Source organism: Amphiura filiformis, chromosome 19 (assembly GCF_039555335.1).
Source record: "Amphiura filiformis chromosome 19, Afil_fr2py, whole genome shotgun sequence".
NCBI lineage: Eukaryota > Metazoa > Echinodermata > Ophiuroidea > Amphilepidida > Amphiuridae > Amphiura > Amphiura filiformis.
The window spans coordinates 10,302,909-10,320,095 of record NC_092646.1 but is presented as its reverse complement, the minus strand read 5'-3'; the positions used below and the strand labels follow the sequence as shown (position 1 = coordinate 10,320,095).

The following is a 17,187-nucleotide window of genomic DNA, read 5'->3' as shown; positions in this document are numbered from 1 at the left end:
AATGGTCACACTGTCCATGCTGTCAGAGATGTGAAAGGGGATGTAAAAAGACATTTTCACACAGGCTGCCAGAGTACCGCAGCTGGCATGAGCCAACATATTGCCAGATGCTGCAGAATCAATAATTATTTTGTTGACACAGTTGTTTGCTCGACACGGTGGAAAATGGGTACAAAAACATCAGAATTTTATACCACACTAAGAGAGCTACATGTATATGGCAATAGGCAAATGTGTGAAGTGCCAATTGTAATGAGCATTACCAACCAACTATATTGCACCTCTAAGAACTATTTTGATTGGTTATAAAGAGGGCTACATCATTTATTTAGCCAATGAGAGGTATAAGAATAGTCACTTGGAGGATTTAAGCTTAAAATTGAATATATGAATACAAAAGCCACCTAAGTCCATACTTTGGCCAAATTGAGTTAAGCATGGGAAATTGTTGCTATACATAGGCCTGTCATATGCATGAAAGAACAACTCAAATTCATTCTCTGTGTCTATTGGGCATGTGAAAAATAGCATGTATGAAAGAATCACCCAATTCCATGATTTGAGTCTTGTAACACATTGATTGAAATCCAGTATGTAAAAAAGTCCACTTGTAACACATTCATTGCTAGAGAATGACTTTTGAACAAAAATGGGTTTAATAAAGGAAAGTGTGTGGTTTATATTACATGGCAGAATGCTTATCAACATTATACATACCTGTGTGCTTTATTTTGTATTATCTTACTAGTGGTAATCTCATTCTAACATTGTTGTCTTTGTATATGATTCAAAAGTCCAAAATTTAAAATGAACCCCACAAAGTCCCTGAAATGCTAATCGTCATACCTAATACAGGTTAATCCACTCATTTGCACGTAAAACTTACCATATTGACCAGGTAAATCTAACTGAAGGAATTAAAATGATACACAGGTTTTTCTCTCAAAATAATTTCGCATGGACTTAGGTGGCTTTTGTATTCATGTATTCAATTGCTAAAAAGAGATCTACTAAAAGCTCTAATTTTATTGGTCACTCAGAAGATTATGATGTCCAGTTAAAAATATAGGGATAAAAACATTACATTTCTAAAAATGGTGGACTAATCCAGGAAGGCTCTTGTTTTGAATGAAAAAAGCTGAAAAATGAAACAATTACCAATTTTGAAAGATTATCTCTGAGTGTTTTGAAGGAATGTTGGAATATTGCACATTTTCAAGATGTCTTTTAAACACTGGATATTGTCTGGTGTAATGTATCCTCTTGAACCAATTTCTATACAAATACATGTAAGGTCATGTATTCCATATGTGACACGATCTGGTCCATGGGGGCCAAAGGAGGCATTTTTGAAAATCAAGTTACTGTAATTATAACATTATACATAAAATAGTCTATCATTTACTGAAAACACCAAAGGTCTAGCATACTCGGTTCTAAAGTTATGATGTTTTTGATGTCTATTTTCTTATGTATTTTATTGTTTTTTACTCCATATTTTTACCTTTATCTCAGTTTCAAATTTGGACCAGATCGTGTCACATATAGGGGTGTATGGATTCAGATTTCTTAGTTGATTTTTCCCCTTTTTTTCCTAGGCCCTCATGAACCAAGTATCTGCCACAATTTACTCACGCTACAACAAAAATCTACCACAAGGAAAGGTAGTATGCGGTGTGTTTTCAAGAGACTTTAGACGCAAAGCACTCAACTGTCAGGTAGGTTTTTCTGTCCTCATCTTTGAGAGAAATGCAACAACAAATTTAGAATAGAATTTTAGTCATCAATGTTCTGAAGACCTGAATAGAGTAAACTGCATTGCTGTTGTAACTGTTTGATTTCAGAATCTACCTTGCACTGTTTTTTTTTGGCCGCATACAACTGGCCTCACAATGTTTTGCTTAGGGATTATGTTATATATCTTTGTTAAGTATTTTTGTTGGTTTAAAATGGACCTAAAGCAAGTACTATGCAGTTGTTTTCCTACCCTAAGCAAGTATTTTAATGTAATGAATGGCGATGAACACACCTAAAATCACTCTTAGCTTGCTTTTAGGTTAACAATTATACATAGGCAGCAAGGGTTCCTATAATCATAATTCTCAAATTTGGACCAGATCAGATGCTAATTATGTGGCTATTTATAATGACCTTAATTCTCTGTAATAGATCCTGGTGACAGTGCCACAGTGTTTAGAGATACTACTGCTTTCTCCATGTCGTCAGGAATGGGCTAAGAAGATTGAGTATGTCATCTTTGATGAAGTAAGTTCCTTTTCATAGCAAAGTTTTAAATTTTCTGATTCTTCCTTCCCCCCCCTGAAAATCACCCCTTGCCCAGGAAAAAGGCACACTTCTGTCTTGAATTTCAGGTTGTAGAAATTTTGTCAACTATCTGATATTTCCATTGCTATAGGTTCACTGTCTTGGTGGAGAGATTGGAGCTGAAGTTTGGGAGCATTTACTAATAGCCATCAACTGCCCATTCTTAGCACTCTCAGCTACAGTTCGCAATCCAGAAGATATACAAGGGTAAGGTATACTTTCACTAAAGCTGAATTTATACTCTTTTGAAGAAAAGGGATTCCCACCCTGGGATTCCCATGCATGGTTAGTGTTTACTTCCATTTTCAGAGCGTCAAGCCAATCAATCGATTCAATTTGCTGACAAAAACGACATCGCTTCAGGGAGTTGAAGAAATCTCAACTTTCGAGCAATATCGCTTGACACGTGAATGCATGACCTATCATTTCCTATCAATTGGATCTATTATTTTGCTAATTAATTAACCTTTATAGATTATTAACTTTTGGTGATGAATTAATTCAAAGCAATAATTATTGACAGCAATGGCTGTTCTTAAAATATATTTTGTGGCATTTAGAATATTTTAATTGTCATCTGCAATTGCTATTGCTGTGATTAAGTATAAATGCAAAAGCGACGAACTATGCATCGCAAAATTCGGCGATTGCCAATCGCTTTCCAAAAGCAGGCGATCAAGTTTAAATTCAGCTTTGCTTTTAATGATTGTTTATTATCATGGGTAATTTAAGTGGGAGATTAACAGTTCAGTTAGTTCAATCATCAAGGCACACATCTCTGGTGCATGATATGGTACAAGTTTAAGCCCTGGCAGTGTCAAATTGTTCAAATGCTCTTGAGAGAAATTGAACTAGCTTGAAATTCCCCTGAACAAGGAACTTATTGCTAATTGTCTTGATCTACTTGTACTAAACTTGGAGATTGATGGTTTATGTAGTTAGATTAGGGTTTGTGCTGTTCGCAGACTGTCAAGATCTGTCAAGTATGTCTTGTGGGTCTGGCAACGCACTATGAAGATCATTGTTTTGGGGTTGGGTTGCAGCATATTAGAAATTATCAATAAATGATTTATTATATATCACAATGAAATAAATTTTAAAACATTGAGTACTGGGGATTATTGATTAATGACATGTAAATGTACATCAACTGTCCATTCTTGGCATTTTATAGACAGACTATAGAAAAGGTTTTGTAGTCTGGCTAACATATAGCCTGGCTTGAGCATATTGTGTGAGGACCCAAGCATGTTTGAAGAACAAATTTGGACTACATTTTACTTCATTATTTTGTCTCAACAGTTGGCTTCAAGCCAGTCAAGACTTCAAGCAGCAGCAAGCTCAACAAGTGGCCAGCCAAGGCTCCAAGAAGAAAAACAAGCAAGCACAAGATGATGTTAGAAATAATGCTTACACTGTCCAGAAAGGTTAGTGTTTCTTAAATTAATTGCTGAAAGTCATTTTCAAGAAATTGAGAAGCTTGTTTTATATATTGCAAAGAGTACATATTGGCAACCCCCAACAATTCAATCAGAATTTCAGGAAAGATCGTCAGGTGTATAACATACTGACTGATCTGAACAATATGGGAAAATCCATGTTAAGATGTTACAAAAATTGTGAAATCCATAGTGACAGATAACTTTGGCAAACTATTACAAAGATGAGATGTGCGATTTTACAACATTTTAACATTTTGAAAATAACTTGCAATGTCCATATGCACAAAACAAGTTAGACCAGGTTAGGGTTGAGGGATTGTCTGACTCTTTTCTTTTCCTCCTTTAGTCCTCGAAAAGTCCAAAAGTTGAACTGTAGCCATCTAATATTAAGCTACATGCATGTGCTAACAGGATATATAATAACATAGAATGAGTTATGTAAATACCAAAAAGTTTCTGCTCCGTAAGATTTATCTCCATGGTTAGACCAGGTCTAAAGTTAGACCTGGTTTAACTTGTTCTGTGCATATCATGGATCCAAAGGTCTATTTTTATTGACATATGAATTGCTGAACTTTAATGACACGTTTATAATCGATGCCCAATACATTTCACCTACTCAACGTTTTCCTGATGTCCATTTCTTGACAAATTTGCGATCAACATCCGTCACTATGTAAAACACCTTGGTTTTGACATCTGTCACTATGTAATGCATCTGACAATATGTCTGTAAAGAAGAAGTCATTTATGCCGTCTCTTGCCCAAACAGGTTTTAATGATAAGAAAAGAAAAGGACAGTAAACTTAAAGATTTCAATTAGATATGTCAGGATTAGCCCCTATTTTGATGTCCGTAATATTTAGTCGTAATATGCAAGCATAAACCAAAGAAACAAACATTGAGAGATGTCATGGAAACATCCGCCATGATTACCCTATCTGTTATGTGAGCCTCATTCTCAGGCTTTTCTTTGAGGTCTAGCTGTTAAAAAATTTCAGCTCAACCTACTGTTTCTCCTTGTCAGAGTGGTAATGTAATTGCTAAATTTTAACTATCATTGATGTCTGCAGGCCCAGGGAGAATATGAAAGTAAACCATCAGTATACCAATTTTTCAAGAAATTTGGACCCATCGATATACCAATAGTCAAAATTGAACACCTTTAAAAAAAAAAAGGGCAAAATTGGGCTATTTTCTGAGAGAAGTTTGAAAAATTACCAATCCATATACCAAAATTGGCCTAGAAAAGGAGTCATTGATATACCAAAAGGCTGAAAAGATGACCTATGTTTGCGGCACATCCCCGTAAATCATTTGTACCCCTTCCCCAAGACTGAGGAGCTCAAGTAGACAAGTAAACACCATTTTGGGGCACAAACCAATAGACTCTGTAGTGTGTGCTCTTTACCCTTTGTTGTATCTTTGCTCTGCAGTTGTGTATGAGGAGCGTCACTCTGATCTGGAAAAATTTGTGTACCTACCGAAGCCTCAGTGCACTGGCAAATACGCTAAGATTTTGCCAAATGATCAAATCCTTTCTGATACTTCTGAGTTTGTGCCTTTGCACCCACTGGCTGTCCTGGATCTCAAAAAGGTATGTATTAACAGACTGTGGTTTGGTTTGACTGGTGTGGGTTGGCTAGGTTGGGTTAGATTTGTTAAGTTGGGTTTGATTTGTTGTGGGTAATTGGTTTGATTTTGTTTGGTGTGGGTTGGTTTGGTTTGATTTGGTTTGAATAAGATTTAGTATAATAAGACATAATTAAAAAGATTAGTTTGTGTCTGATATCGCTGTCAATCAAACTCTCCATGACTCTTTGTTAGTAGTGCATAAAAGAAAGGTTGATTTATTTGGTGCCGATTGAAGAAAAGGAATTGCAGAAAATGGCGAAAAATTTTGTACTTTTACATGGCAAAAAGCAACTTTGCTAAGCATTGTTGACATGATGCCTTCAGGAAAGAAAGTTTCCTATTACTAAGTCCAAACTTTTGAGACGGTTTGTATATTTTAAGGTGCACAATTAATCATAAGGCATGCTGTTTTACTGCCACACTCAGAAACTGAATCATCACAATACTTTAAACAAACCGTGCCTGTGAGTTTTATTGACAGTTGATGTCAGACGATGATTATATATGTCTTAAAATTAAAATGTTTTTTTACAATAGTTAGCTCTGCCCTAATTTTCCTTTCAGATGAAGTCTCAAGGTCTACCAGCAGACTTGACTCTATCACCTAGGGAGACGCTAGTACTCTTTAATACTATGCAAGATGTATACCCAGACTGTCAGCATCTGAAAGTAAGTGGTTTCTTGATTTGGCATGTAGGACTTTTTGCTTAAACAGGTAGCCCCGTCTGGCTAGTTCTCCACAGAAGACTTGTCAACGTGGTCAATACACCTGTTACTTTGATGACAGACAGAACAGAATTTACATGGATAAATTTTAACCTTGACCAATTCCCCAAGGAACTTGAACCAAAAGTGGGGCTTCCGTTAAGCAATATGATTCTCAAGCAAAGCCTTTTAGAAATCCGCTGTGTGATTATTGACTTGAAGCTTTGAAGATTCTGATCCCCCAAGAAATCTGATCTAGGGATATCGCCATACCTTTGAAACACACAAGCTAAAAGATGCAAATTGTCATTTTTGATTTTGGGCTTTTTGATGTTAAATGCCGGAGTTACATTTATCTACCCTCCATCAGTCATCTTAGGCTATTTAAATAAGGGCACTTCATTTAATGCCCATGTGACCAGATGGGCACTGACATTATAGCTCATAGACAGGAAGCCTGAAAAGTGACCTCTGGCACAGCGGGCGGTCTTCCTGTGTATTTCAGTTGGAAAGGTGGGATGCATGTCCAAATTTTCTAGCAAATTTGTTGTTTTTTTGCAACATTATTGTAAGTGTTTCTTTCGATAACTTTTTTCCCCGTCGGTATAAACTTCAAAATTTAGTTCTTGAGAATATACTAGAAAAGCAGAATCCCCCAATGTGTAATGAATTAGCCTATTACATTTGCAGTAATATTGATGATATTTGTCTGAAAAGTTCCTATCTCTTAGCATTGCAGCACATCTACTGATCACTTGGTAGTCTTGTTATGGCAGCACCCATGGGTCACATGGGCATTAAATTAAGCGCCTTTTATTAAATAGCCTAGGATGACTGTCCATGAGCAGCAAACCAAGATGGCAGATTTACCATAGTGTTATGTATGGTGCAATTTTGAGGCAGTAATCTTTGACTATATAGTATCTTTGACTATTTCAGACACTTGAACCGGAGATCTATTTCAAGAAAAACCCAATGTTGAAGAAGCAAGATGCTCGTAATTATGAGAGGGCTCTCAAGAAGGAACTGATGAGATGGATAGATGTAGAACATGATGGAGAGACAAAGGTGAGCTAGACCAACACATGTTGATTATAATGACAAGTAATGTTCTTGTCTCAGTAGTGTGGCACAATTGGCTTTTGCAAACAAGGTATTGGTTAAGAGGCAAACAGTATCATCAATTAAGCTTTTGGAGTGATACAATAAATTTGTGCACCATATAGTATAGTGTCTTTGAGGTACCCAGATGACTACAATATTTTTTAAATTTTGATTTTGCATCATGCAAGACTGCGAATATCATGAAGGGCAATTAAAATTGTGACCTCTAAATTATTTTGCCATGCAGCCAGTTAATTTTGATTTTACATTGTGGGAGCAGATAATGCATGCTTACTACATGCACAATGTGCATGTAGTAAGCATGCATTGCACATACCTTTGTAACACTCAACCTTGAAGATGCAACTTATCGTTCAATTTCAGGTATTTGCAGATAAAGTAAAAGTTTCAATATTTTGGTATCAATATGTGACAAACCAAGATTTTTCAGCCTATTCTATAAGTTGACCTCAAATGAACTTTGACCTCAGTGTGACCTTGAACACCTCCATTACATTTATATGACAAGCATGTAAAAAGTAAATTCTGAGTCTGTACTCTTTAGCTCTAATCTCCTTGCATTATGGTTGTGCCTTTCAGATCAGTGAAGTCATTGGCAAGCTTAAGCATGGCTTGCAGCAGAAGGAGCAGGCATGCAAGGAGGAATGGAACAAAAAAGAAAACAAGATCCAAGGAGGGATATTCTCTGATGTAGCTGCTAAGGAAAACTTTGCCAAGTTGATTCGCCAGTTGAATGATCAAAACAAACTGCCGGCTCTGGTGTTCAGGTAGAGAAGGAATTCACTTAGTTCATTGAATCAAAGATAGAAATGTTTGTTTTTTGTCATAGAAGATAGGCAGTTCTAATAATTAGAAGCTAGTTGATTAGTGGATGCCAGCTGCATTTCGCTGCATACTCGTATATGAAAGTGACATGCACATAATTATGTGCCGCGCAACCTGAAATAAGGCTATGAGACTCTTTCAAGGGGTCAGTTGGAGTGGAGTGTAAATGAGGGTTCATTCAGTGTAGGAAGAGGTACAATGATAGGAGCATTCTGTGTGGAGAGATATAAATTCAAGTATTCATATTTGTATGGCATTAACGTGTCAGCATGCAAGTAAAAGGTTTAGTACAGGTGTTATCATTCCTTGAGTCATTGTTATTGTACATATTGGAATACCCACCCTGGACCAAATAAAGCACATTAGAAATGTACTTTATCTGTACTTTAAGGGTACTTTAACTGTACTTTAAGGGTACTTTAACTGTACTTTCTGTTAATTAGTACATATAAAGTGTACTTTAAATGTGCTTATTTTTCATATCCTGGAAAAACTGTGTACTTTAAAGGTACTTTAAATGTGCTTTATATGACTTTAATTATACTTTATGAATATTTTGATAAATATGGGAAATTTTTTGTGCTTTAAGGGATCTAAAATGAGCGTTTATTGCGTTTCGACAGTATTTTTGTGGGACATGAGAGCACCTCAGACCTATCGAATTGCATTCTGAATACTGAAGCATGTCTTTCTGATATAAAATAATTTTCATTTTTTGAAAATCACAATATAATACAAATTTTATGACAATTTATAAAAATTTGATATTTTTCAAATTTTTGATATATAACAATCCTCGAAGTAAATTATTTATATCTAATGATATATTCTTAAAGTGTATGTAGCAGGAGGAAAAGCCGACGGTCAATTGAAAATTTTGACCTTTCATATTGAAGATATGGATTTTTTCCCAAAAAGACCTAATGTTTTTTTGTGTTTTGGGAAAAAAATCCATATCTTCAGTACTGAAAGGTCAAAATTTCAATTGATCGTCGGCTTTTCATCCCACCTACATACACTTTAAGTATAAATCATCAGATTTATAAAGTTTACTTCAAGTACTGTTAAATATCAAAAATATCAATTTTAATGATTTGCCATAAAATGTGTATTAAATTGCGAATTTCAAAAAAATCAAAATTATTTGATATCAGAATGACATTCTTCGTATTCAGAATGCAATTCGATATGTCTGATGTGCTCTAATGTCCCAAAATAAATACTGTCCAAACGCTCATACCCCTTCCCTTAACTATACTTTATTTGGACTTAGTTTTTTCCCAGTGTCAGTGAGTATACTTTAATTGTGCTTATTTTGGACTTAACCAAATTTTGAACATCAGTGTGTACTTTAAATATACTTTATCAGTACTTTATGTATACTTTACCTGGAATGGTTTTCCCCGGTATTGTCAGCAATGTAAGAGTACTTAAAATGTGCTTTTCAGTGTACTTTAAATGTACTTTAATGTGGTCATCATGGTCATGTGATGTTTACATATACAAGTCACATGACTACATTCTTCTAGATTTGAAAAATACCAACGGCCATCTTGTGCTAAGGTTGCATATTGCAATGGATGTATAAAACTGTTCATATTTATATAAAATGAAGGACTTAATGGACTTACAAATACAGGCTTGATTACAGGAGATACATGTAGTTACTGGTAATGTATGCTTGCATGTGAACATACTTGTGTTACCAATACTTTGATAATTAAGCTCCATATGTGGTAAGCTTATAATTATAAGCTTACTGGTATATGGTATGGAACCTCGTTAAGCACAGTACTTTAAATATGCTTTTTTCAGTATGCTTTAAATGTACTTTTCTAGTCATTGTACTTTATTTGTACTTTAAATTTACTTGGTTGTCGTTCCAAATGTCGAACATTGTATTTTTGTTTAGAAAGCATATTTAAAGCACAGTGCTTTAAATATACTTGTTTTGGTATAAAGTATAATTAAAGCACAGTACTTTAAATATGCTTGTTTGGTATAAAGTACAGTACTTTAAATGTGCTTTTTTCAGTATGCTTTAAATGTACTTTTCTAGTCATTGTGCTTTATTTGTACTTTAAAGGTACTTTATTGTCGTTACAAATGTCGCAAATTGGAATGTTGTTTAGAAGGCATATTTAAAGCACAGTGCTTTAAATATACTTGTTTTGGTATAAAGTATAATTAAAGCACAGTACTTTAAATATGCTTGTTTGGTATAAAGTACAATTAAAGTACAGTACTTTAAATGTGCTTTTTTTCAGTGTTTTAAATGTACTTTTCTGGTCATTGTGCTTTATTTGTACTTTAAAGGTACTTTATCATCGTTCCAAATGTCGCACATTGGAATGTTGTTTAGAAAGCATATTTAAAGTACAGTGCTTTAAATATGCTTGTTTTGGTCCAGGGCATGCACATGTATGGTATTCAAGTCTTTGTCAAAGATGCTCGGGAGGGGAGTTGAACACTGAAGGCATCAAATGTCAGCTTCTTAAAAACTTGAGGGTATCATTTGGTGTCAGATCAAAAAAAAAAAGGGGATCTATATAAGGGAGTTGGTTAGTTTACCTCCAAAAATATAAGAAGTTGGACTATTTACATTTCTATAGTGTTTTCTTCCATTATTTCAGTCAGAATCGGCAACTCTGTGAAAAACTAGCAGACAGAGTAGCAGTCTCTCTAGAATACTGTGAGAAGAATTTAAGAGAAGAGTTTGAAAAAGGAGACCTGTACAAAAATGCCCAAAAGGCAGAATCGAAAAAGGACAAGGAAACCAAACGATCACGAGATGCAAAAACAAAAGCAAAGTGAGTTCATTGTATTTTTAAATAAAAGACTTGGTCCATGTGAGTTTTCAAATGTATAAAGTTGGGGCAGAGAGCTTGAGTGTCAGCCCCCCCCCTCGCCTTAAATGAGCTGGGTGTTCTACGTATCTATGCCAAAGGGCTAGATTGTGCCATCTCAGACACTAAGTTAATATGGTCCTGATATGGATAGGCCTCTGATCATGTCAAAGCATGTTAAAAGAAAGAATTGTAAACATTTCATTGATTTTTGCCTTAAAAAATGAGTGGATCTCTCTGATCAGTCTTGTGTCCCCATTCCCAACCCCAAGTAACATTGGCCATGACCTTGTGGGGTTCACTTGGAGCTACTTGGGATATTATTTGGTACTATGCAAGTGACCCCCGGTCATGACTTGAGCAGTAGTCACAGCAATAACATATAATTATATAGTTTAATGTTTTGAGTGCTGGCATGCATAGAATTCAACATTAAAAGTCCAGTTTTGAGATATTTTCTTAATCAAGAGCTATCGCATGGAACACTGAACCAATACTAGGCTTGTTTGTACTCATTTGAATGTATTTTTATGCTGATTCCAAATATGGTCATGGCAATGTAAAATAATTGTAGAATTTTTGAATTTTTAAAGGAAATATAAAACTTGTAGTATGCAGTCGACCCGTGTGCATGGAGAGGGTTAATTTGATTTGTTCTTCTTATATTGTCATGCCACAATTAGGTTTCAATAATTGTCATTAACACTTAGATGACCTTTTTTGCATATTCTCTATTAAAAAATGCAACTGATCAAATTAACTAATTTGACATAAATAGCCAACCTTAACCAATTTATTTTGGTTGATTGTTTCAGTGAAAAATTAACTAAAGAAGAACGAGAATATGAGAAGTATCACAGGCAAGTAACCTTGTGTTTTATCATTTCAATATTACCTTTTTATAAACTTGATTTTATATTATCGAGGATCTCTCCTGGGCACCGCATTACCACATTCTGTGGTGTACAGTACCTGGATGCTCACATAAAAGTGTAGGAATGGCTATGTAAGTTTTATGAATATTGTATCCTACACAAAAAGAACATTTAGGGTAAGGGTAAAACAGGTGAAACTGGTCAGAAATTATATTTACTGCAAAGTTATCATCAGGGTAGAAAAATTATTGAGAATTAAGTTCGAAAAATGAATCTGAATGTCACAATTGTGATATCGGGCAAAGTATCAAGTTGTGGGGTCACACTCGGGGTCACACAGTATATGTGCCCATCCACCACAAACTGGTTGTAGAGTCGGCATTTTCCATTTTGAAATACAATCAAAAAACAGTATATGGATTTCTATGTAAAATATAGTAGGAATTTGACCTTTGATGAACCATAACTTCACTTCCAGATGTCCGATGAAGATGGTTGAGGTGTCATTGTAAAGCTAAAAGTGCATTCTTGTAAAATCTGCAATAAACAGAAAATGATCTAGAGGCGACTTTACTACAGCTTTGTGGTGGATGGTCACATATGCAATAACATTTGAAAACACATATAAAAATTGTAACTTAATTTCAAAATGATTTTTCACTAAACAATGGCACTGAGAGCAAGCAATATATCCTCATCTTATCCAGGCTATAATCGAAGTACAGGACTGTTTATCCTCTCTCTCTTTTTCTCCTATTCATTTGCTTGTTTGTTCCTTCAGTCCCCAGTCTCTCCCACTTTCACCCACCCCCTCTCCCCCGATCTCTGTCTCTGTCTCTCTTTTCACACCTAAAAAGAGGAGACTATATAATCACTTTTCCGGCTGTATCGATGGCTGTATTTACACTTTGGTGCAGCGGTATGGGCTCTGTCGCACAATCGTAGGATTGCGGGTTTGAACCCTGGCAGTGCCATCGTGTTGTGTATCTGGACAAGGTGCTTTACCTCATTTGCCTCTCTCTTCCCAGGGGTGAAATGGGGAGCTGTTATGAATATTGCCCACCCGGGATTGCCCATTGAGCACCACCAAAAGGTGTGAGCATGCCTTGTACATTGTATGGCAGCTAACATATTCTAAATATGCTCTTGGGAGACCAATTAAAATCCTATTGCAACCAAACTTGGGTCATAGCCGCACTATGGGTACATACATATATTGGTAGTATCAAAGGTCATATATGGAAGTCAAAGGTCATTTGAGGTCAACTTGTAAAATTGGCTGAAAATGAAAAATCTGGTCTTACATAAAACAGTTCAAATCCAATTGCAACCAGACTTGGGCCACTTAGGCCTATAGCTGCACTATTGCAACTTTCATGTAATGGTGGTGTTTAAGGTCACACACGGTGGTCAAGTAAAGTGTTCTGAGGCCTGTTAGTTTGGCAGAATATACCATAATTAAATCACCTTTTTTTTTTTTTTTTTTTTATCCTGAAATTTGATGCTCCAAGTCGATGTATTTGCCGGAGAAATCATGAAACACAGCGGTTTTTAGAGGCTACCATTTTGTAAATACTAAAAATTACTTCGGATTTCTGGGCAGGGAATTATGATCGAATCATCAGTCTCCTCAACAGCTACTTTGGTTTCGCGTCATACACATTCTGTGAAAAAAGCGAAAAACTGCTGAGGAGACGGTGCGCCGTATATAGTTTTAAAAATTCCAAAGTGGCCGAAGTGGGCTGAATGGCTCAATTGGTTAGCGCAGTATGTTTGGAACCCGAGAGATACCGGGTTCCAAACCCGGTATCGGAAGGGTTTTTTTTCCTCTCCATTTTTAACCCAAACTTTTTTATATTCATTTGAAATGTACATATTGCAAGGGGAAATATATTTTGTTTCCTTTTTTTTTTTTCTGAAACGGTACGAAAAAACCAAATATTTTCTGTTCAATACGGGCCGGGCATTGTACAGCATTGTCGTCATATGAACGGGAATTGTTGTTGTTGCTTGCCTGCCCAGAATGCAATTCACGTATACCAAGGTATTGGATTGCAAATTTGGCTATTTATTCACATTTACGCTGAAAATGCTCTCGTTTTTTCACAAAGCAGCATAAAGGGGGTGATATTTGATATTATTATGTAATTTTAAAGACAATCCATATCCAAAACCAATAGGGTTACCCCCTTTAATATTATTATTATTATTTGCATGACTGTAGAGATGATACCGATGATGTGGATTTGGGGGATGCCAAATATTACCTCTCTGATGACCTGTTACCAAATTGTACACTGCAGGGAGAAGGAACCATGACAGAAGAGGTAAGTTTTAAAGCAATGAATTTTTTTACACGATTGTCATATAATTTGATGAGCTCATAAATTAGATAACTGAAATGGGACATATTCAGATAATAAAAAGTCAAACCAATTTTAAACTAAATTTTGTTTGCATTACCAGGAACTTGAGGAAGAATTACACCGTCTGCCAGAGGGAGACACTTCTGACAATTTGTGTCGACTGATAAAACGAGGCGTAGCGTACCACCATGCTGGATTGAACAACAAGCAACGAGTTGCCGTGGAGAAGTTGTTTAGAATGAAATACCTCAAGGTAAGACTGGGTGGTAGTCAACAAAATTAGACCCAGAGAGAACAGACTCTTGTAAATGTTTGTATGTTGCTCCTGGAGGGCAAAATAGTGAGCCTATGGTTTGTTCTGCAAACATTAATTCCCAAGGTCAACGTCTATTATTAAAGCTGGTGAAGGTCACTTGTCACATGATCACTTTCCTTTGTCGAACGAAGCGAGCATACACATTACAAAATTAGCTTTGTCGAACGAAGTATTCATTTTATCAAAACAACCTTTTTAGCTTCGTTGAACGAAGCAATTTTAATCTTCGTCGAAGGAAGAAAAGTGCGTACACATTAGGAAAAAACAATTTTTAATCTTCTTTCGAGGTTCGACGAAAGAAGAAAATTGTCTAATGTGAACAAGGTCCTTGTATGTCATGCACTTGGCTAGTTTGAGTCCATCCTTTGGTGGTAGTTAGTATTATGAGTGTCCTCATATTCATGAGGAATACTGTTTCACTTTGGCAGTGCATTTTCAGAAGACTAGGCACCTGGGGAGGGGGCATTCAACTTTGGAAGTGACAGGGATGTGCGGACACCAGTTTGAAACTAGGGGCCTTTCGGTAAAAGATTGACACCAAAAATGGGGGTCATTGAGTGAGAAGACTTCCAAAAGGAGGTCTTTCTATGAGACTGGGAAAAATGTGGGTCATAACATTGCCAGAATATAAATGTTGACAAATCTTTTATATAAAATTGTCAAAATTCAATGAAATTTGACATTTTTTGAAAATTTGAAGCAAAATAACAAAATTGTGTGAGTTTTAGAGAAAAAATGGGGTAATTCGGTGAAAGGTTATCAAATCTTTGGTCAGAATTCTTTAAAAGTGAGTCATTAGGTGACAGGGGGTTAAAAGTGGGTCATTGTAGCTTTCACATCCCCATCACCTACTTCAGTGAGTGCCCATCGACTAGCCACTTGTCATTGTGCACAGGCTGTTTGCTCTTGGCCAGGGTGAATGGGGAGAGGGTGTCACTCAACTTCATTTAATTGCAGGGAAACTGATTTTCGGATAAGGACTAAAAATTTCTATATTTTTTTTTGTCTAGCGAATTAACAAATTAGCGAATTGGCTGTGGAGCCAAGAAATTCCAAATTGCCTAATTTGAGCTAAAGAACTAAAAATTAGGCGTTTCAGCTCAAAGTGAAGAGCTTGGAGCATCAGCATGATCCTCTAACTGCCTGAGGGCCTGAAAAAGGGAATAACCGCTGCACATATCCATACCACTTTTGTATGTAAGTACCCTGCAGGGTTAAAAAATTAATGTCACTATGTTTCAATGATCTATGCTTTGACTGTGCCATATCGTAAAGTAGTTGTTCAATTTGAACTCTAATTCATGTCAAAATGTATGTTAATTGTATATCATTTTATTTCAGGTTGTAGCAGCTACAGCTACCTTAGCCCTTGGAATCCATATGCCTTGCAAGACTGTAGTGTTTGCATGTGAAGATCTGTGGCTAAAACCATTGGCTTTTAGACAGGTAAGTGTACCTCACCCGGGACCTCACCTCACCTCACCTCACCTCACCTCACAGGCTGTGTCACCCACTGTCGGATATAGCCCTCCTCAAGTAGCTTCCATTTTAATACTTCTGTTCTGTGCTTCTCTTGCCCAGTGTGTACCCATAGGACGCCATCTTTGTTTTTGTCTTCCCCTGTACTGCAACATACAACTAATTTATTTTGCATGATATATACTCAAGTTGGTGAATAATAAATGTCGATCTGGTTGTTCAGGTTACATCATATGACTATGATGATCTTGTTAACAATGATATCATCAAGTGTTCTACCCAAAAAATATTACCATGATGACCATCTTTTAAGGTGCTAAAATTGTAATAGACATCTTTCCCCTTTGTTATTTCATGCAGATGTCTGGTCGTTCAGGTCGTCGTGGCTTTGACCTTGTTGGCAACGTTATCTTCTTCTGTGTTCCACCTCAGAAGATTCGCCATTTGATTACCTCAGGTTTACCTCATCTGAGAGGTCATTTCCCATTCAGTGTCAGCTTTGTGTTAAGACTCATGGTGCTAACTCACAACTCCAAAGATCAGAGGGATGCTCATGAAAAGGTGAGAATGGGCTATTCCAGTTGATATCCATACACCCTGTATGGAAGACATGACCTTATCTCACACACAGGTGAGAATACCTGTTTGGGAGATTACGGTTAAGTCTTCCGTAGGCAGTGTATGGATTTCAAATACCATCTGCTCCCTGTGTTTTAGGTTTAGGGTTCGGATACTGGGGAGAGTATAGAATATAAATGCAAAGTGGAAATATTTCTCATAAAATTTTGGAGATTTGTCAGGGAAATATCAGGGAAAACTCTGGGAACTTTGTTTTTATGCGCGCCACTGGAGGTATTTTGTTTCCTGGTTGTCCGTCCATCTGACGTGCCATCTGTCCGAGGTTGCGAGTGCAATTTCTTGAAACTGGTGAGGTGGACAGTGCCGGGTAGCACGAGCTCAACAAATCAAAGGGTCCAATTTAATTTTTCTGGACCTTTTGGTACCTGCAAAACCAACATTTAAGGGGTCCAGTGAGAATTTAAGGAGTCTGTGTGTCTGAAATTTGTGTGTTTTGGTTGGAACATCATATTCGGAAGGAAATGAATTCTTTCCCGGGATCAATTCGAAGATTTACTGATTCTTTTTTTTTTTTTTTTAATCAACGATTCATATACTGATTTACGCCTCTGTGCATCGTAAAATTAAGGAGTCCATTCAGTTTTTATCGGACCCTTTGGTCACTTTCAA

At 36.3% G+C, this 17,187-nt stretch overlaps 1 protein-coding gene across 1 annotated transcript in view; it reads left to right on the top strand.

Moving 5' to 3' along the window:
• The window catches only part of LOC140140374 (probable ATP-dependent RNA helicase DDX60), a 105,856-nt gene that overhangs the window by 77,741 nt on the left and 10,928 nt on the right, over positions 1-17,187 (top strand). The window contains exons 22-35 of the mRNA XM_072162135.1: positions 1,599-1,718; positions 2,170-2,265; positions 2,417-2,532; positions 3,628-3,752; positions 5,204-5,364; positions 5,967-6,071; positions 7,047-7,175; positions 7,812-7,999; positions 10,691-10,867; positions 11,719-11,763; positions 14,003-14,105; positions 14,245-14,397; positions 15,802-15,906; positions 16,300-16,500. Of these exons, the coding sequence (XP_072018236.1) occupies positions 1,599-1,718; positions 2,170-2,265; positions 2,417-2,532; positions 3,628-3,752; positions 5,204-5,364; positions 5,967-6,071; positions 7,047-7,175; positions 7,812-7,999; positions 10,691-10,867; positions 11,719-11,763; positions 14,003-14,105; positions 14,245-14,397; positions 15,802-15,906; positions 16,300-16,500 (1,824 nt within the window). The remainder of the gene's footprint in view (positions 1-1,598; positions 1,719-2,169; positions 2,266-2,416; positions 2,533-3,627; positions 3,753-5,203; positions 5,365-5,966; positions 6,072-7,046; positions 7,176-7,811; positions 8,000-10,690; positions 10,868-11,718; positions 11,764-14,002; positions 14,106-14,244; positions 14,398-15,801; positions 15,907-16,299; positions 16,501-17,187) is intronic.